The sequence below is a fragment of a genome, unplaced genomic scaffold (genome assembly GCF_019419815.1).
Source record: "Pyrus x bretschneideri cultivar Hongxiangsu unplaced genomic scaffold, Pyrus_bretschneideri_v1 Contig1, whole genome shotgun sequence".
Classification (NCBI taxonomy): domain Eukaryota; kingdom Viridiplantae; phylum Streptophyta; class Magnoliopsida; order Rosales; family Rosaceae; genus Pyrus; species Pyrus x bretschneideri.
The window spans coordinates 15,737,782-15,759,568 of NW_025999390.1; the positions used below are offsets into that span (position 1 = coordinate 15,737,782).

The 21,787-nt window shown below is 36.8% G+C and overlaps 1 protein-coding gene, 1 long non-coding RNA gene and 1 pseudogene across 2 annotated transcripts; all 3 read right to left on the minus strand.

Annotated features, from left to right (window-relative positions):
- Positions 1-4,889: 4,889 nt before the first annotated feature.
- Positions 4,890-11,375, minus strand: LOC103930961 (kinesin-like protein KIN-7G). Its single transcript, XM_018643431.2, has 15 exons — positions 11,215-11,375; positions 11,028-11,093; positions 9,753-10,210; positions 9,296-9,385; positions 9,076-9,176; positions 8,863-8,976; positions 8,708-8,789; positions 8,553-8,620; positions 8,384-8,449; positions 8,161-8,285; positions 7,639-7,975; positions 7,046-7,144; positions 6,060-6,956; positions 5,647-5,966; positions 4,890-5,524 (listed from the first exon to the last, which is right to left on the minus strand). The coding sequence occupies exons 3-15, from the start codon at positions 9,961-9,963 to the stop codon at positions 5,197-5,199; spliced, it is 2,838 nt and encodes a 945-aa protein (XP_018498947.2). The 5' UTR covers positions 9,964-10,210; positions 11,028-11,093; positions 11,215-11,375; the 3' UTR covers positions 4,890-5,196.
- Positions 11,376-16,367: 4,992 nt separating this feature from the next.
- On the minus strand, positions 16,368-19,823 carry LOC125471548. Its single transcript, XR_007253677.1, has 3 exons — positions 19,777-19,823; positions 19,184-19,229; positions 16,368-17,136 (listed from the first exon to the last, which is right to left on the minus strand). It is a non-coding gene; the product is annotated as an uncharacterized LOC125471548 (long non-coding RNA).
- On the minus strand, positions 17,183-18,747 carry LOC103966748 (annotated as a pseudogene).
- Positions 19,824-21,787: the final 1,964 nt, after the last annotated feature.

Sequence of the window (21,787 nt, forward strand, 5' to 3'; positions counted from 1 at the left end):
CCTCCTTTGCAGCATTTATCATGCTGGTCCGTTCCGTGATCAATGAACCAAGGTACAGTCCCACCACTAAATGCCTTGAACTCAGCAAAAACCCTCGGCAGAAGAAGGCCAGCCCTTCTATTGACAAAACAAGAGATCATAGACACCTTCGGTGGCGTTAGACTAAATGGCGTTTCGTCTGCACTGAACTGCAGTCCTGGGCGACCGCAACCTGTATCCTCCTTTTGTTGAAAAGCGTTACTTTGAGCTAGGATTCCACAAGAAACACGGTGGAAAAGCGGGCGACTCTTACGTACACCATCTTACCACTATGATATGAATGGAAACTGGGGAGCATCGACGAATCTTGAGCACCCGGCTACGTTTGAGACAATAGCGATGGAACCGGGGCTTATGAGAATGATTGTTGAGGAGCTGGATAGGATTGTGAGGAGGGAGTTTTACAAGAAGGTGGTCAAGGCTTGGAAAAGAGGCTACTTGTTGTATGGTCCTCCCGGCACTGGAAAATCTAGCTTGATCGTGGCCACAGCGAATTATCTCAAGTTGGATGTGTATGACTTGGAGCTTTCTAGTATGCACATGGACCTTGAATTGAAGAATATCTTGTTGTCCACTGAACATCGTTCGATTTTGGTGGTTGAGGATATTGATTGCAACATTGATATGCAAAATCAAGAATCGGAGGAACAAGCTGAGGAGCCTACCACCAAGCTCACACTAGGCTTGCTCAATTTCATAGATTGTCACTATATTCGTGAGCAGGTTCAATCCAAGGTGATTCAAACGACGTAAACTCATAGTCATGTCAGATAGCTGATATGTTCAATCCAAGGTGATTCAAACGACGTAAACTCATAGTCATGTCAGATAGCTGATATGTTCACCAAGTCCTTAGCTTCTACTCAGTTTCGGCCTCTACTTTCCAAGTTTGAATCAATCTCGTTGATCCAGCTTGAGGAGGAGTATTTGAAGATTCTGTATGGTTGTAGTATGGTTGTAGCTGCCACCTTACCTAGTTGTTTTTAGGGTTATGATTACCACCTTACCGAACCTTACCCAAAGCTTGTAATAGTTGTCTTTTTCCTTTCAATCATCTCATAGGGTTGCTAGGTATGGCCTAAAGCGTGGGGAGGGTTGCGTAGTTGATTGTTCTCTCCTACTTTTGTCCATCTAAATATCCTTGTTTCCTTGTAATCTTTCCTTACAACATCAATATACAACTTTTCATCAAAATCCACAATGGTTCTGTGACTCGTTCCAACCCTGACGCATGGGGTGGATCGATGAATCTTGGACACCCGGCTACATTTGATACAATGGCGATGGACCCGGAGCACAAGAGAGTGATTGTAGAGGTCACCTGGGCAGGGGTTGCAGAGGAGCTCATGAAGAGTGATGATGCTGATGTTGCCCTTGGAGGACTTGGCAATTTCCTTAAATGCAAGAGGGTCGAGAATGAAGAAAGAGAGAAGGCGAAAGACACTAATGTGTAGAAAAAGAGTATATGGCTAAATATATATTTCATTGATACGTGAATAAGTATATCTACAATTACATTCCTTGATTAGCAAGGACTCCTCCTACAAGTTTGGAGTACAATCATAATTTAAGTCTAACTACTTGCCTATTTGTCTAACACTCCCCCTCAAGTTGGAGAGTAAACGTTAAGAAGTCCCAACTTGTGTAACATAGTCGAAAACTTCTCCTTTCCAAGAGGCTTCATAAACAAGTCTGCCAACTGGTGTGCCGTACCAACATACTTGGTGGTTATAGTGCCATCAACAATCTTATCACATATAAAATGACAATCCATCTCAATGTGGCGAGTACGCTCATGAAAAAATCCAAATTACCTCACAACAAGCACATGCCATAACTCTATATTCCACTTCAGCAGAAGAAAGTGAAATAGTTTTCTATCTCTCTGTCTGCCATGAAATCAAAGAATTTCCCAAGAAAACATAGTAGCCAGTAGTCGAGCGGCGAGGTAATAGGATAACCTGCCCAATCAGAATCACAAAAGCAATAAACCTGATTTGATTGTCAGAATGGGATAATAAGCCTTGACCCGAAGTAGACTTCAAATAACGAACAACTCGAAGTACAACATCCAAATGACGAGCACGTGGCTCATGCATGAAACGACTTAGAACATGTACAGGATAGGTGATATCTGACCAAATTATTGTGAGATAAATTAACCATCCTACAAGATGCCGATACTTTTCAAGATCATTGAGAAGTCCCCCTTTGTCAAATAATTTGTATTGTCCATAGGAAATGCGATGGGTCGTGCTCCCAGGAAGCCATAATCCTTGAGAATCTCTAATGCATATTTACGCTGAGAAATATAAATGCCACATTTGGATCGAGAAACCTCAATACCCAAAAAATCCTTTAAATCACCAAGATCCTTAATCCGAAAGTGATCATGGAGAAAGAGTTTCAAAGAATCAATTGCACCCACGTTATTGCATGTTATCACAATATCATCCACATAAATGAGCAAGGCTATAAAAGAAGTACCTAACTTTTTCGTAAACAATGAATAGTCAGCTTTGGATTATTGAAACCCAGCAGAAAGAATGGCACTAGTGAACTTGGCAAACTATTGGCGAGAAGCCTGCTTGAGACCATAAAGGGACTTGTGGAGGCGACACACAAGATTCTCTCCCTGTCGCCAAAGACCAGGAGGAGGAGACATAGATTTCCTCATTCAAATCACCATTCAAGAAAGCATTATGGACATCGAGTTGGTGGAGAGACCAAGACTGACTAGTAGCAAGTGCAAGAAGACAGCGCACAATGATCATCTTAGTAGTAGGGGAAAATGTATCATGATAATCGATACCTTCGCCTGTGTAAAACCCTTGTCAACCAAACGGGCTTTGTAACGCTCAATGGAACCATCTGAATTATGCTTAAGTTTGTAAACCTATTTACAATCAATAGGAAGTTTGTTGGGGGCCAAGGTAGTCATGGTCCAAGTACAGTTGGCATGTAAAGCATCAAGTTCCTCAGTCATAGCATGACGCTAGTTAGGATCCTTGGCAGCTTTTGCAAAAGAAGATAGTTCTACACCCCGACTCACGGAGTAGATATATGAAAGATGATTGGGAGATAAACGATGATAAGAAATATAATTACAGAGGGGATACCGCGTACCTTTGACAGAACTTGATGGCGAAGTTGAGGTTGGGTGTGGGGGCAAAATCACCTACGAGCAAACATAGTCTTTTTAAATAAGGTGGGGGTGCATGGGAACGGGAAGACACACGGGTGGGTTGTGACGGGGCAGCAGCGGGCACGGGGGGCAAGGTGTCAGGAGGTGGTAGAGTAGCAGATGGGGCCGTGGGTGGGGAAATGGAGGCATGTGGTTCGGTGGATGAAGATGTGGGTATAGGGGAGTCATGAAGAGGTGGGGTAATGGGGAATAAAGCCGCAGGCGGTGGTGTAGGGCCTTTTGGGGGTGGGAAAGGGATGTTCAGAGATGGGGGAATGGGAAGTGAGACGGTAGTGGGTTGAGAAACCGTGACAGGGGTAGTCGTAGGTGAAGCAAAAGGAAGCAAGTCCTCATGAAAAATAACATCCCGACTAGTGACGGTGCGATGTGTGTCAATGTCATATAGTTTATAAGCCTTTTGGCCATTAGGGTAACCAATGAAGGTACAACGTTTATTCCACTTTAGCTGATTGGTCTATCATCCACATACGGTGGTGGCTGATTAGTCTGATCATTGTTCTATCACGCACATTGTTGTTTTCTGGTAAATCCAGATCAGGGCCCAGGGCCGTCGGCGTATCTGTTTGCCACAATACCCCTTGGCCCTTGTGTTTTACGTGCTTCCAGTATAAATAGTAGGAAGAAGAAGTGCCATCAAACATAAGGTAGCATCTTAATTATTTATAGAAGGACAGATGTAAACCAGAGAGTGGAAATGAAAGGCAATCATGCCATAAATAAAAGTGAGCAGAATAAGCACGTTTCACACATTGGTGTGATCTTTTTAGACTTGAGAGTATCACTCCAAAACTCTTTATCATTAACTAATAAAATATATGATAGTCCATCATCTCGTTTTACTCCTGCTCTATCTATATTATGATTGAGAAATCCTAAAGAGACTTACTAAAAAAATAGAATTTTTTAAGGTCATTCAGCCACCTTATATTTAAGTAGGCTCAATTGCTACGAGTACTCTAGTTGCTAATCTTTTATGACTACTTTGGTGGGCTCAAATGCTTAGGGTACTCTCTCAAAAGTAGGACTCTTCATGAACTCTTTGTCACCTCATGTTTTTGGCACAATATTTTATAATGTTGGTACATGAATTGACGTTAAACTGTGAGGTGACAAAGTGTTCATGTAGAGTTCCACTTTTAAGAAAGTTCTCTTAGCATTTCTGGTGGTTAGATTATCTAGGTTCCATTTTAGGGCGTAGGGGTAGGTTCGATGTAGCAAGAATCTTGTGTTCTTGAAAGGTTATGTGAGCACGCAAAAGGGAGTTCAGGTAAAATCATTAGGCTAAGAGCATTCCAATCGAGAGAAGCAATTTGAGATGTAAAAGTCGTATTCACGTTTCCGAAATTTTTCATTTTCTTTGAATAAGACTTGAGTCATACACAAGAACAGAAATACTCCAATGCGTGACAAATCTTGTCGCAACGTTGTAGGATGTGAGTGTTCTGTTGACCAGTTGTATCTGATGTTGGAGAAAACACCTAGATAAAAGCAGGTTCCTTCTTTTCTTTTGTTATACAAAATGAGACAGACCTAGGAAGAGAGCCGAGAAAGGTGTAATTAGAAGAGGAACAATTAGTAGTATCTGAGAATGGTAAAAACTGCAGCTTGGTGTTCATAGTTCATGAAATGTTCAACAGTTAACCAGTAAAAGAAAAAACACGTATATAACACTCTCATATAGTTACATCTCTCCACTTTGGTTATCAGTAAGGTATTTTACTGTACAATAAACTAGGGAAGCCTTATGCACCATTTCTAGCCTGACCAAATTTACAGTCAATTACAATCAGAACTTTAACTCACAAACAAAAAAATTACAATCAGAAAGCAGATAAAAAAATATACAATCAGAAGAGAGAATATCAAATGGGATTTTGTCGCGGAATCATAATCTACACATGAATGGAATTGGACCTGATGAAACTTCTATACTGGGTGATCATCACGCAAGCTTACACAAGAGACTTGAAACTTTCTGACCAAAAGTGAGATTTCCGCTTGGCGACAGTATCTCGTGGTGCAAATCTGAGTCCAAACATCTCCTTGAATGCTTGCTCGGGCTCTACTGAACCTACCAACTTTGCAACAATTGTGGCACTATCCATGATATGGTCCAGGTTTTGTGTTTCACTCCACAGGAGGTTTGCCAATTGCAACCGCCTATGCTTGGAATGTAGACTGATACCCCACTTTAGATAGAGGTTATTTCTTTCATCCTCAGAGAGTCGCCTTCGCATTTGCTTGCTCAGCAAGTCTCTCTCACTGGTCAAAGCCTTCATGCTATTTACAGAATATCACATGTTTAAGTAAATCAAAGCAGGCAATATGTAACAAAGTAAAAACATATCGCCAGTATCTGCAACCTTCTATTCTAGATCGCTGACAAATGATAATGAACATACCTCGAAGCGGGTGTCAGAGTTTGGCCATCTTCGAAAGTCTGATTTCCACGCGAAAATGTGTCTTTGAGGAAGGACAATCTCCTGAGCTCAACCTCCATGTAAATAGAATCACTTGGGTCACCTTTAAATAGGAGGAAGAAGTAAGTCCTGTGAACCAATGACACGTTGCAGGCATCCCAAAGTTCAATGATCTCTCTTTGCAGCTTGTTGAATTCTGAAGGCCACCTTGAAGGGTTTTCGTCATCAATGGGCATTGGGTCCAAGCCAACATCTTTTACATCCCTTGGAGATGGTATGGGCATTGAGTCCGTCTCCAGTACCTGCAACACGAGATAATCCATGTTAGAACCTTTATTAATCAGATTGCCTACAATTTCTCTTCTTTGTGAAGCAATAAAGTCAAAATCACTCACCATAGAATCAGCAAGTTGGGTATTGCATTGGCTTTCAGTTATCTTGTCATCAGCTGTGGATTTTGTATCCTGTGCTTTACTGTCACCAATAGCAGCACTTCTTGCAGTTCGTGATAGACTTTCAGTCTCAGCACCATAGTTCAGTGAAGGAAGTTTCTTTTGGAAACCCTCGGGCCTTCCTATAAAACTTTTCTCAAACTCAGTAGCTGGTGTGCTCTCATTCTTCTTCACCAACTCAAACCACCATGGCGACGAATTAGTCATAAGCCTTGCTTTGCAACTTCTACTCCTCCTTAACATCAAAACCGAGGGGATAAACATTTCTTTCTCGGGAAGCCATTGAGGTGTCCTTTCAGTAGATGGAACTACAAAACCTTTTTGTTTAGGTAGGGGTGACTCCAATTCCTGATTTGTGCCATCTCCATTTCCGACTGTTGTCAGTCCTGAGGTAGCTGTGTTTGCTACAGGAGACGACATATTTGAGTTTTGGTATCTGCTAGCACTTGAATCCGATATATTTGACGCGGTGTATCTGTTTGTGCCAGACTCTTCCATTTCAATACAGCGAACTTCCTTGCAGAGATCCTCCGAATTTCCATCAGACTGTTCCTTGCTCTCCTCTTGTAGCGGAATACCGTCAGCAAAATTAGGAATGCCATCTGATAACCGCCGGGAGGAATCAGTGTGCATGAAATTTTCTTCCAAGTCGGGAAGTTGGAACATTGTCTCCTCTGAACTTGTCCTACTGTCCCCATCAGAATACGGAGAGGTGCCAAAAGATCTCACAATGTTGGCTTGTCTGCGAGAGATGGCCAGAACAGGCGCCCCTGCCTTTTGCATTTCAAAGTCCCATGAATTTTGCACACGTAGTTTGGGGTAATAACGTTCCAGATCCTCCTACGATCATATGAAAAGAAATTGAACTTAGCACAGACAGAGCACATTGCAGTGAAACAAAATTCCTCAGTTTATTTTAGTACACATACTTCTGATGGTTTATCATCTCCAAGCACTTGCACCAGATCCTTAACCTGAGATTGAGCAAGGTTTCGTTGCTGAGTTAGCTCCGATACGTCTTTCTTGAGCTTCATAATTGAATAAACAAAACCAAAAAGTTTAGACAAGAAGAAGGAACCTGAATCATGAATAGGGAAAAATGTACTATGCCTCTTAATATGAGAACCATGGAACAAAGGACAACCAAATTGCTATGGTTTCTAACAAGGTGAGCGCAAGTGAAGATGTTCAGAGATTTCCACTTGAGAGGACCCGAGAATCATGATACATAATTACAACTAACTACCATCGACAAACATGCTTGATCAAATTGTGGAAAGAACACTTAAGAAAATATTTGTAGGTAATTGCGTATTAAAGAATCAAATTTCACCTCGGCTTTCCATAGTTGGAATTTATATTTGTAACGTCGCTTTTAAATTTTTTCGTGAATCCATGATCTTTTAAGAGGTCAGCATAGCCTTTGTTATGTGTTTCTTTGCCCGGTTTTAGATATTTTGGGGATAGGTCAGAAATGCATTTTTGAGGACCCGACAGATAATAATAGAAGCCGATTCGTTACCTTTTCAATCTGAAGGTCCTTTTCTCTCAGTAATGTTGAAGAATCAGCTGAAACAATTATGTGTCCTGAACCTCTCAGCTCATTCTCTAGTCTAGTCAATTCTTTCTGCAAATGCTTCACCAATGCTTTATCCGACATGACCACGTTAACCTGTGCGCTTGTTGTCACTTCTTTAGCACAGCTCGCAAATAAGAGGGTATTTCTTGATTGCTCAACATGGCTATGTGCAGGACTCATCGTACAGATGATGGCAGTTCTAGCATTTCCTCCCAACGAGGACTGCAGTATGCGGGTTAGCTTTGAATCTCTGTAAGGAACATGCCCACTTCTTCCCTTGCTGCGTTAAACCACAGTATTGAACAATTTATTAAAAATTCTTATTATGCTAGAACTTTATTTTACATGAACTTATACAAAGAATCAATAGAAATACTAAGACTCGACATTTCAATTGCACAAAGTAGAATAGGTTTTTCCAAAGACCATAACTGAGAAAATGAAAAACAAGCTATGCAAGCTGACCTGAGCTTACGGATAACAGTGCCCAGAGTTAGTAAACTGCGATTTATGTGGCAACCCTCTTTCAACCTTGTTCCAGCTGATAACGTCTGGGATGCACGTTCACTTCCAGCAAGATCAACAAAGTTCTGTGCAATAAAGAATTGTATCATTCTGTTGTTATCTTTTATTTCTTTAGTTGTGATTATTTGTTCATTTTTCCCTTTAAAAACTTAATAGTACCTACCACAACAGCTGTAAGAGAGCTTGATTTGTCGTAGCCAAGAAACTCACGTGCTGAACTTTCAATTACCTGATAAAACCACAACATATTAGACTCTTGAGGTAATTTAACATAATTATTAAGCAAACAAGTATTTCTTAGCCAAAGAAAAAATAATGTGACATTGTCATACCAATCTGAGAATCTGATGAGATCTGGAGCTTGCTTCATTTAGGGCTGTTTCCCCTATCTGTCTTTGAGCTGCAAAAATGTATCAAGACATTGTTTGAATTTTCAATCAGACATATGTTGGAAACTTGGAAGACATACTACTTAAGGCATCCTTACCTTCGCAGATAGATAGAAGTTCTTTGAAATGGTTCCAGTCCGTTAGAGTTTCCTCGGTGAGTTTCTCAACAATTGTACCTCTCTATTAAAAGGCTAACAATTAGTACAGAAACTTACATATAGGAGTTTTATAGCGTATCAAAAGCGATATTTACCTCTGGATCATCTAGAAGTCTAAGCGGAGTGGTATCTGCACTAAGGAGGTCCTTAACAGATTCGTTGTAGATCTCCATGGCAGAGAACTTCAAATTGAATTCTCTCTCCGTGTGCTACATATGATTCAGATTATTTCATCAAATATGGAAGGACATTAATGAAATGCAGAAACAAAAGAATGAAAGATTATTAATAAGTATTCTATAAATTACCTTCTCTATGTAGTCATATATGTCGGCAACAGCGTAATCAGTAATGCCACTCATGGTATACGTCTTTCCACTGCTTGTTTGTCCATATGCAAAGATACTTGCTGAAAGGAGATTACCAAAAAATAAAATGTTTAGGTATTATTCCAAATTTTCAGTTAAAAAAACTGTGAACTAAATAAGAATAATGACAAAGAAGGGAAAGTAAAATATCTTGACTTACAGTTTATACCGCTGACAACTGAAATAGCAACTCTCTTGGCTCCTTCTTCGTACACCCGCCTTGTTGAGCAGTCAGTCCCAAATACTCTGTCTGGTACCATGAAAGGAAAAAAAAAAAAATACAGATTTGAAGAGTGAGAACATTTAGATCTAAATCCATGTGATGTGACACAATTGTAACAACATAGGCTCTGCAAAATGCTTTACCAACAAATTCCCGAAGGTATGTAGATGAAACAGAAATCTTGACAGAGTCATTAGTATTAATATTACAAAATTTACGGAAAATGATCTCAGAATATGGAGGCGCAAGAGAAAAAAAGACGATTGAAATCACAAACATTTCTGAATCTCCTACTGATGGAAACTAATTCTTCACAAACCACTATGATGGCCAAAAATGGGAATGCATAACCAAAGAAAATCTAATTTTGTAAATCTGCAATGTAAGCACTTACCAAATGAATAGGCAGTTGGGTACATGGAGCGTTCGGAAACTGAAAGATTGTTCCTGTATATGATAGTGGTGTCATTAATGCATTCCCAATCCGACACATCATTTCTAGCAGTCTCCTTCTCAACCAGAGGCCGCAGCCGGACTGAAACAAGTATTCTCTCCCCGTGGCCAGCCGGCTCTTGCATTGGTTCCTCGCCACCAATGGCCACCATCTTTCACTCTTACCCTATCTTCGTCCAAAACCCACCTCCAAGAAAGATCGACAACAACACTATATGCCGAATATCCAACACATTCCTCTAAAAACCATCAACCATTGACCCTTCTATTCAGATCCCAAAAACATTCCTTTCAATTCAACAAAATGCTTTATGTTCCCAAATGCTCAATAAAGCAAATGTGCTGCTGGGCTTCCACAGAACACAAGGGCCACCCGAGCTATACACGGACAATCATAATCTGCAATCAACAGACCAACCATTTGTCAGCGTCGATTCACTGGCATTTTGTTCGGCGTTTTGTGTCGACCATGATACTAAATCTCTTCAAAAATCCAATTTATATTCAGAAATGTGAAAGACAAACACATACCCAACACACAAACAAACAGTGGCCTCTCTATTATAATGGAAAGCTTGGATTTTTTTAACACGGTAGACGAACCCAGGCTGTCAAAAGTGCTTATTCTAATCCAAACCCGTTTCTGATTAAAAGAGTGTTTTTTCCAAGAATCAAAGAAAAAAGACCAGAGAAAGAAAAACAGAAACTTTTATTATTTATTTTTTAATCCTTGGGGAATTCAATCTCTTTCAAGGAATGTTTGTGACCTCCAGAAGTTTAGAGAGAGAGAGAGAGAGAGTTAATGGTGGTGGTGTGAAGTGTGAGGTTTTTTCTGAGGAAACTCATGGTTTTTGGATGCTTCCATCTTTCTAAATTTGGTTCTGTACAGCGAATTCCAAACCCACATTTCCCAAAAATAGAACATTCGAAATTCAAAAACTCATATCCAAAAAAAATCACTAATTTTCTCATTAATTGCCACACAATGCCAACAAATTCGACCCAAAAATCAGTCAATTTCTGGATTATCCTAAAAACCCAAATTTAGAAATTGCCCAAAACAAGGTAACTTAGAACGCTGTCACTACACATAGTCACCAGAAATCGAAAAAAAAAATCAACTAAATTACAGTCAAAACACACTCAGCATTACCAAACATAGAAATCGATCCGCATTCCGAAAACTTGGAAGAAAAACATGTTAAAATTTTCTTACCTTCTGCAATCTGAGACCACCATTGTCGAAAGCTTGAAGTTTCAAAGCGATCACTACACAGAGTCACTAGAAATTTAAAAAAAAAAAATTAAATTACAGTGAAAAAAAATACACTCATCATTACGAAACATAGAAATCGATCTGCATTCTGAAAACCCAGAAGCAAAACATGTTAAAATTCTCTTACCTTCTGCAATCTAAGACCGCCATTGTTGAAAGCTTGAAGCTTCAAAGAAAACATTTTTTCTGTAATTTTTTGTGAAGAAAAATGTGTGAGTGGTTATGACGTCGACTTCTGTGATATTTGCTAGTTGCTTTCGGAGCTGCTGCGAGAAGTCATTTATGGCCTTTGAATAAAACTACCGCGCTAACGCAGAAACAAGTAGTTAGACGGGAGGGAGGAAGGTGTTGAAATGACTGATTTGCCCAGGACATTGCACCTAATTTGCGTGGTAACCACTGCTAAAAGAGAATAGCATTGAATAGTGGTCGTGGTAACAAATTGTTCTCTACCACAGTAATGAAAAGTAGTGTTACTCTTTAATCATAGCGTGGTTTTGAATCTCATCGACTTCTTAATCTTATAAATCTATTGTTTGATAAAAATAAAAGAATAATATTAATCGTTGTAAATTCAGTGAAGCACGTGAGAAGTTATGTTTTTTTTTATCAAAAACTTAGATGGTTTTGGGGCCGAGTCCAGTTATCCAATTACATATTTTGATATCAATTTTACCCTTTCAGATAAAAATATTTAAATCTTTAATTTTTTTTTATCATTTATTCAGTTTTAAATTTTGAATATTTAAAACTCAAACTAAAATATTATCTAGTAACTACCTACTATTTATGAAGAAAACAAGACCGATATAATCTAGTAACTACCTATCTATTGTATAGGAAGAAAATGTTTTATACCTACAAAGCAGATATAATCTACCTGCAAAACAAAAATAAACTACCTATTGTATTGGAAGAAAAATGCTGGCAACCTACATGGCGGAACATAAAATATAAATATGATATAATATCCTCCATTAAAGGAACGAATTTGGAGGGAAGAACACAAAATATCACCCATGAAAAGAAGAGACAAAAAAGAGGAGGATTGATAGAGGGAATTGTTTGGAAGAAGGAAAAAAGGAGGGATGAAACAGACTGGGGGTTGAGGTGATTATACGGCTATAACTAATCCTACAATTAAGGGATTAGTTAAACCACAAATTATCTCATAATTAAGAAATTTTGTGTATTTACTACAATTCGTAAGCCTAAGGGGTAAATATGGTACAAACCATAAATAAACATACATGGAATCTCAATTATTGGACCTATTTCAATGAAGTGGACTAATTCTACTAATGACTCACAAAATTGGATCTATATCAATTATCCCTTTTTTTTTCTAACTTTCGAAAGTAAACTCCCGAAAGGCTTTCCACCCCGGTGTTAGAATTCTCCTAAAATAAATAGAGCGAAATAAAATTTACAATCCCTAGCGGCAATAAACCGAGGATCGGAATCTAAATAAGAATAACATAAATAAGAATAACATTATATAAAGTAAAATTTAGAGAATTGAAATCAAATTCAAGACTTCAAGTACAAAGATAAATATTATTAATTAATTACTCTTTAAACATTGTTTAAAGTCGCTCTTACAAAATAAAATTCTAAATCCGTCCCTAAATATCTAAAAATGGACGGTAATATTTCATTAGTAAATGATAACTACTAACACTAATGCTGGACGATTTTTTTTTTTTTTTTTTTGTATTTTCTTATCATCCTATTATGCCCACCCACATGTTCTTTCCACTATATTATTAATATTTTAAAAGATCATAATCCTTTTTTTATTGAAAGAGATCATAATCCTCAAACTAATAGTATAAAGAACCTTAATCCTTAACTATAAAGTTTCTTCCACCGTAATACATCAATTAAAGTTCTTAATTAATAATAAATAAATGAAACAGGTTGAACTTAACCAAAATATGAGTAGTAATAGTTCATTCTTCACAAAGTATAAGTCAAGTAATGAACGTCTAGGGTTTTAATAAATTCCTTACAGTATATTGATTTTGAATGTCTAAAGTTAATAAGTGGTGAATTGCATAGCTATGTTTGGATGAGAAAAATAAACTAAAATTCGAATAAAAGTCAGAAATATAAACTGACATGCACTAATTTCTTTGTTTAGATTCATAAACATAAAATTTAGAATTTTCGTGTGAAAAAAAATAAAAAATAAAAAAAATAAAAAAGACAAAAAACTAAACCATGATTGATCGCCATCACCACTCACTATCATCACCATTGTCACCACCCACCACCATCATCACCACAACTATAATAACCGCAACGCCACCGACACCACCACCATCACCACCACTATCATCACTACTATCACCACTACCATTTAGATATATATATATATATATATATATATATATAATTAATGACTCTATATACACATTTGATTCCGTATTTTAAATTTTATTATTTTTTCGGGTTATTCAAACAATAAAACTGAAAAAAAAAATTAGAAGATAAAACTCCATCTTTCAATTATTGTTATTTTGAAATTTGTTAGTAATTTTAAATTTATTCATCCAAACGCGTGCAGTGACAATGAATAGAGTTGTTCTCTTCAACGCATTCCGTGTTCAAACAAATTTCCGTCTCATTAATCTAGCTTAAAATTAAAATATCGCATCTAATAAAACAGTAATCAAAATTAATTAAAACATTGACCCTACCATCACATGAGGAAGGTTTTGATGGAGCCCTTAATGAATAGAGTTGTTCTCTTCAACGCATTCCGTGTTCAAACAAATTTCCGTCTCGTTAATCTAGCTTAAAATTAAAATATCGCTTCTAATAAAACAGTAATCAAAATTAATTAAAACATTGACCCTACCATCACATGAGGAAGGTTTTGATGGAGCCCATATACATGTCTAATATATGTATAATATATACAGAAAAGAAATAGTGGCATGCAGCCATGCAGGCTTTAGTTATAAAATAAAAGGTCAGATATGGAGTTCTTTATAATTTTCTCCCCAAGGGAGAGGCAAAGAAAAAGCTGCAAAACGATGAGTATGGAGACAGCTTTCTCTTTGACCAGAAAAAGAATAATAATGCATGGAGGGGAGGTTGAGACACACCATGTGAAATTGTGAAGAGGAGAAGAAGAAGAAGAAGAAGAAAGGGCCGCTTAAGATTCGTCTTTGATTAGCAGGACCCCATCTCCCTCCCATGCATCTTGCCTAAAAACTCCACCGAAAATAAATTATTAATGGAATCCAAAAAATAATATCTAAACATATATAAGAAAAAGGGAGTAGTAGATATATAATGAGCATGCAGATTCATTCGACTGAAAAATGCATTTGCATGTGCAACCACCAACCATTTTTCCATTTTTTAGCTTTATATTCATTGTTGCCGACAGTGATTTTTTTTTTTTTTTGGGTTATATTTCCCTTGTGATGAATTATATACCTCGAATTAATATTGAATTAAATTGCGGTCATTGGAGTTTGCTCAATGATGAATGGGCCATTAAGCAGCGGATAAGAGTAGATTAGGTTCGGAGTTCAAATCACTTTTATGTAACTGAAGAACAAAAGTAGTGATTTAAAGAGAGACGTTTATGCTATCAATGAACATGTTCTTAGAGATCAATATTATTAAATATTCAAACCTATGATTTGACTAGAATTATATAAATGATGACTAATGCCTCGTTTGGCACATCGTATAAAACATCGGATAGTATTATATAATACGAAACAGGTGTTTGGTGAATTTTGTACTAAATAAACACCGGATTATTAATCCGGCCCCACCATTTTTTATACCCCTTACATCCGTTTGCTAATCCCGTCCAATACCTTGGTATTATTTACTTGGGTTCACACTAAGTGAGGTGTATTCAATTAGGATTTTGAGAGAGTTTCAGGGAATTTCAATCTATAGAATTTGAGAGAGTTTAGGAGAAAAAAAAAAAAGAATTCCCAGAGATTTTGAGTGAATTAATTATAACTTCTAGAGAATTCACATGAATTGTGATAGAATTCTTTACATGGGGTTAGAGAATTGCAGAGAATTTGATCATCAATTTCCTTCTCTTTACAGTGAAAAAAAAAAAAAGGCTTGATGTACATCAGACTACAAAATTCTAGGAAATAACTACATGTTTAACCTATAAGGCTGACAGATCATTTCGATGTTTGAAGTTCCAAGCGTCGTAGCCCATGCTACCAGGAACTTGAGAAAATTCGAAGATTCATGGCCACTGTTCTATTGAATATCCGTAGTAGTATTTATCTTTGTCACAGGAACTTGTTTTCGACTAACTACTTCAGCTCCTCCATTTTTTTAATGATCTTTGGGTTCATGAGGTCTCTTGCTTCCCTTATTAGAGTGCCTTTCTGGCTAAGATGGTAAGCATCCACAATAGCCTTCATCCAGGTGTGAAGCTGCACCGACGTCCTGACAAAATATGGCAAGGATAGAAAAGGAGAGCATAGATAAGCTTTTGAAATCCGAGGATAACCATTGAACTTCTTATGATACTATAAACATTAATCAGTTTCATCCTACTAATACCAAATCGCAATACCAAGTTCACATGCAATGTTTTCAACTAGCTATCAAGGTGAAATTAAACATTGGCTTCCAAAATCTTGAAAGTTAAGGCTTACAAAATTAACTAGCTATCAAAGTTTTTTAAACATAAATTGCATACTCCAATCCGTAAAAACAATTAATTCTCTATTTCTCATCTTTGAATGCTATTACTCATAGTATATGTCCACATATTTGTAGCTATGCCAGCTCTCCATGCATTAGCAATCTGTCGTTGTTGCTGTTGAGTTTGATTACCTAGTTCATCATCATTTTCTTCATCTTCATATTCATCATCTTCTAGTTCAATTGGAAATTCATCAAAACGACACTCCTTGCGAAGAAAGTTGTGCAACCCTGCACAAGCTAACACCAACTCTGCTTGTGTTTTAATTGGAAATGGAGGTGCAGACTTGAAAATTGTGAATCGAGATTTAAATACACCAAATATCCTCTCCACTCCGTTTCTCAAGGAAGCATGTCGAAGATTGAACAACTCATTCGCATTTACGGGGTCACGATCGTTACCAGCAAAATCTTGGAGATGATATCGAAAACCTTGAAACAGAGCTAAAAATTGATGACGATTTGCAAATCCACAATCCACTAGAAAAATTTTACCTAAAATTAAAACACATAAAGTTATTATTTATGGTAAGTCCTAGTATAAATAAATAAATGAATGAATATGAACCTTCTGGCACTTTATATCTGTTCCTCCTTGATACAGCATCATGTAATAGTTTGGAGTCATGAGCTGAACCCTCCCATCCGCTAAGAATATATATGAATTCCAAATCAAAGTTACAAGCAGCTAATACATTTTGTGATATTTTACCATGACGATCACGATAGCTAGCTACTTCAGGTCCCGATACCATTGCTGGTATATGTGTTCCATCAAGTACTAATTACTAACCTTAAAATAAGGGTAAAATCTTGTACTTTCTCTTATTTTAGTTGGCACCGTGGATCCAGGTTAAACCATCAAATCTGGTGCAATTGTGTTCAAGGCCTTCAAAACATCGTTGAAATTTTTGCTTGTTGTAAAATGTGACTGGCGAAATGTGTCCCAAGTTTGGCAATATCAATAATTTTGACCAATAGTGAGTAGAAATGTAGCAACCATTTCTTCAATACAAATAAATCTTGTACCCTTCAAATACGTCTTTTCCGTAAGGACATCGCATAGCTTTAAGAAAACATCCGGATACATCCTATATAGCACTCGAAATTCTTAAGGATCCTCATTCAATACCTTGTTAATATAATCGTATCCAGTTCTACTAATAGGTCGTCAAGCCAATGGACGTTCAATATGATCATCATGTATAATAACCATTAACGCATTTAGCACTTGAACTATTGCTTGTACTACCATCAATAGTAACTTAATAGCTTCATGATATTCTTCATCTTCTCTTTCCATTTCCTCTTCACACATGTTTTCAGACATTATATAAAGAATCACCTAAAAAAACAAAACTATATCCATTAGAACATAATCGAGAGAAAGGTAAAGAAATAAACTACTTCTTCTATCATTTAAACCAAAGTCAATGTATTATCAAACAAATTAGATACTCCAAGATCAAATTTGAAATAACCAAACCAAAGTCAAAATGTTATCAAACAAAAGTAAATACTCCAAGATGTAAACAAATCTAAAATAACCGCATTCACTCCATATTGTATTTTATCCATTCTGAGCGTTCTTCTGGTGTCATTTTAAAGAACTCTTTTTTCATTCCCAATTTTTGAACCAACGCAACTGCTTTGTAACAACTAGGAGCATCCAAGTTTGGAGTCGCTTTTATAGCATCCCAAACATTGTTGTTTTTCTCTTCTTCTTTTTTCTCCATTTCTTTTTTTTTTTTTTTCTCTATCTTTTTCTCTTTTCTCCGTTATGCTATGAATTCCTTGAATTTCAGTGGCAATTGCAGCAGTGGGATCCTCAAAATTTGCATCTAGGAAAGATGATGCATGGGATGGCGTTTGGCATAATGGATCAAGTTGCTCGACGTTCTCATAAAAGGGAGGAAATTCATCTACTCTGAATGGCCTACTTTCTTCAACTCTATATGTTGTGACATCAGTATCATCGCCCAATCCATTTGAGTTATTTCCTTTAGCTGTTCCATCACCAAAAACAGTCATCAAATCTTCATAGTCTGCAAATGTCTTTTTGCGAATACCTTGACTCTTTGGGTTAGACTAGCTAAAACAAAAAAAAAAAAAAAAATTGTTAAATACAAAATGTATAAACATGAAAGATCATCATGTGTAAATAATATATTCTTTAAATAAATAAAAAATAAAACTCACCCTAAGGAAACCTTCCCATACTTCTATCACGAGCTATGAACTTCTTTGTGACAGGGTCCCAACCAAATCCAGAACTGTGTCTAAAAAGCTAGCAAATTTATTGAAATCAACCCTTCAATGTTTTCATACGGTTCTTAACATGATCTTCAGTTTTCTTACACCCAAGTTTTTCATTGAGCACAGGAACAATTTTGGCTTCTATGGTCTACTTGCTTATTATGCCATTAGCATCATACCATCCATTGTTTACAACCTCAACAAGTAGCTGTAACAACATGTTTTTCTCTTGCACGAACCACTGCTTATAGTTTCCTTTTGTCTTTTCTTATTGTGAATCTCCCATTTATAATCTTACTAGATGATGCATTGTAATAAAACAATGAGACATGACAATAAAAGCTAATAGGGATTACAAGTCTAAAGTAGCTTATAAACCATTCCAATCAGACATTTACATATCAAGGTGAATTCTAAATATTAGGACGATTGTTCAGAAGAATATTTATGATACCGTAAAGAATGCCAATAAATACAAGCCCAAGTACAGGCTGATCAAGAATATCTATACATGTAACATCTATACAAACTTGAGAATTCCAAACCCTAGAGGATAACAAGATAGCACATAGAGGATATATTATACATGTTATTAGCTAGTTACAATAATTACGTATTAGATAGCGAGAAAATTAATGGGATAATTATTCTAGGCATTAAGCCCTAAGACCATCTCCAATGGTTGGGTTAAAAGCTAAATATTTTAACCCAGAAAATTTAGTTTTTAGTCTAGAAACAGTTTTTCTGCTCCAACCGTTCTAGCCTAAAATTTTAGCCCGAGATTATTAAATAATGAACTTAGACTTTTTTTTTTGTTAAATTAATTTTTTTTTAAATAAATAAATATGTAGACTATCAAAAATTAATTTTATGAATATTTTAATCTAAAAAAATTTAAATTCCGATAAATATTGGGTGGAGTCCACTCCGATTTCTGGGCTAAATTTTGGGGCGAATTTGGCCTTGGTTTAGCATTTAGCATTTAGCCCAAAATTTTCCCTTGGGTTGGATTGGGTTTGAGGGGAAATTTTGGAGAGTAATTTGGCTTTTAGCCCACCATTAGAGTTGGTCTAACAACAAGCACAAGCAGCGTACGAAACTAAATGGCATATATGAGGAGCGCTGTTTATACGTACTCCTTTTGCTAGATGAAGCAGAGTACGTGGCCCTGGCTAGTCGCTCCTGCAAATTAAAAAGCATAAATGACTATAAAAAAAGACTAAAAGATTGTTTCATATTAGATTAAAGAAATCATCTTAACAGATTGACATATTATTAAAAAGCATAAATGACTATGAAAAAAGACTCAAAGATTGTTTCATATTAGAAATCATCTCAACAGATTGACATATTAAACAATCGAATTCCCAGCGTAATTACTCACCACAGTAACCAGAAATAATGATGAACAAGTGATGACACGGGAAACCCCTAGATAGATAATAAACAAACAAAAATTGGGAATCATCATCCCACACAGAACATATAAACAATGCCAACCAAATAAACCCCTAAAAATAAACAGATTGCTGAAAGAAAAAAAAAACCCAAAAAAATAGAAACAAAACCCATAATCCTATACCACAAACAAGCACGAAAGCAATATTACACAGTGGAGAACAAGGAGACCCTAGAATCAAAGTAGACGAAGAACAACAGGACTGCCGCTACATACGGGTTACAATATTCGAAACAATGGGAAGAAGTTGCGGAGGAAGAAAGATTGTACCTTCACAAAGAATTCGAAACGATGGGAAACCCAAATCACACAGAGAGGTGAGATTTGCCAAGCTCTTTGGTATTTATACATATCACCTTGAAATCCTACAAAATCCACCAAATCACTAATCCGTTCAAATCCAATTCCTTTTTCAATACACCTAAACTTTTAGAGACTTTCAAAAAGTTACGATTCAATACACCTAAATTTATAGGGAATTGTAAGAAGTCTTTAAGAATCTTAATTGAATACACCAAGACTTTTATAAAGTCTTTTAAATTCCCAATTGAATACACCTAGAATCATTAATTCCCTGAAACTCTCTCAAAATCCAAATTGAATAGACCCCCTTAAAGCAAAAACACGTTCCTCCAACCATCTCACCATCTGCTCCGGCACATCGAGAACTTTTTCTCAACTAAGGTATTCGTTCTCTCCCTCTTTCTCCCTCCCCACCTCCGATTAGCATCAAATAGATTTTGAACAGAAAACCAGAGGTGGTAGATCGAATCCAAGTTACGTTGTTCCTATTGTGGAGAGACATTATCTGGGTTTTTGGCTTAATTGTTATTTGATTTTGATGATGTTCGGTGATTAAACTCAAAACTAGAAAAGATTTCATCTAGGTTTTTGGTTTCAATGGATTAAAAACTCAAAACTAGGTTTTTTTTTTTAATTTCCTCTGGGTTTTTGGTTGCACCGATTCTCTGTAAAGCATGGAATTTCTACTTACTGATTGAGCAAGCTACAAGCCTAAGCAACTTGGGATTCCTACACCTACTATCATGTTCCTGTATGCAGCACACTAGGTGTGGGGGCATTTGTGAAGCCTAAAATAATCCCAAAAATTCTATAGGCAACACGTGGACTTTTATTCAAAGAAGACAAGATTGCCCTCAATAAATGGGCAGCTTCTCAAATGCTCCCAAGCGCAAGCTCACACCTCTGGAGGTCTCAGCAGCTGAATACGACTACCCACAGCTCACCTGTCTTTGGCAATGAATTAAAGATAAGGATTAATTACCCAAATCCTACCTTTAATACATTCCCATTTCAAGATTGACTCAAATCAAGTAAGTAATCCTAATTTAAATCAATTAAGGATAATTACTCTATTATCTCAAGATATTATTTCCTATTAAATATCTTGGAAATATTTAGAGAATATCTCTCCATTAAACACTATATGGCCGGCCCTAACCCTATAAATACCCCATATTCTACCAAATTTTGAGAGTTTTTGCAACCCTAAAAAAGCCCTAAACACTTTACTCTCTCGGATAAACTAACTTAGGCATCGGAGATCCGTTGACCTAACCCCCTCCCCCACCTCGTGGGCGCGTGAGGCTTAGATCTCTGAACAAAGGTGTTGATTGTTTTGCAGGTACATTTTCATCAAGACTGAAGACGGCAGAAATTTGCATCGACACTCGGCATGTGTTTGAGCTTGAATGAAAGCTTGCATGACAATTGGGCCTTGAGACTTGGTTAGATTTATGTGTGACAGTTTTGGGCCTCAACACCTACTCAACATGTATAGCTTGTTCATTTAGGCCTCGTTTGGCAATTCGGACTGTACTGACTATTTCAGTCGAATAAGATGTATAGTCATCAGATAGTACTGACTAAATTAGTTGGACGTTTGGTGAATGTTGGACTAATGACCGTATTATTTATACTGTGTTTGGTACTTGTTTGTTAATAATATTTTTGAATTCATAATTCAGAAAAAAAAAAATTACAAATGTGTTTTTAAAAAATAAAAGTTCACAATCCAACAAAAAAGAGAAAAAGAAAACAAAAAGGAAAATCACACAAAAAATCATCAATTCTTTCGCTACCGTCATCGTCTTCCTTTTCTTTCATTCACCAACCACACCAATACCTATTTAATTCTACCTTAAGTAGGGGATTAAATAAATTTGAAGAACAATCATTAGTCCAACAAATAAGAAAAGCCAGAGGAAATTTTTATTCCCCTTCCTCTAGAGTTCTTCTTTTCTTGCCCATGCAAAGAATC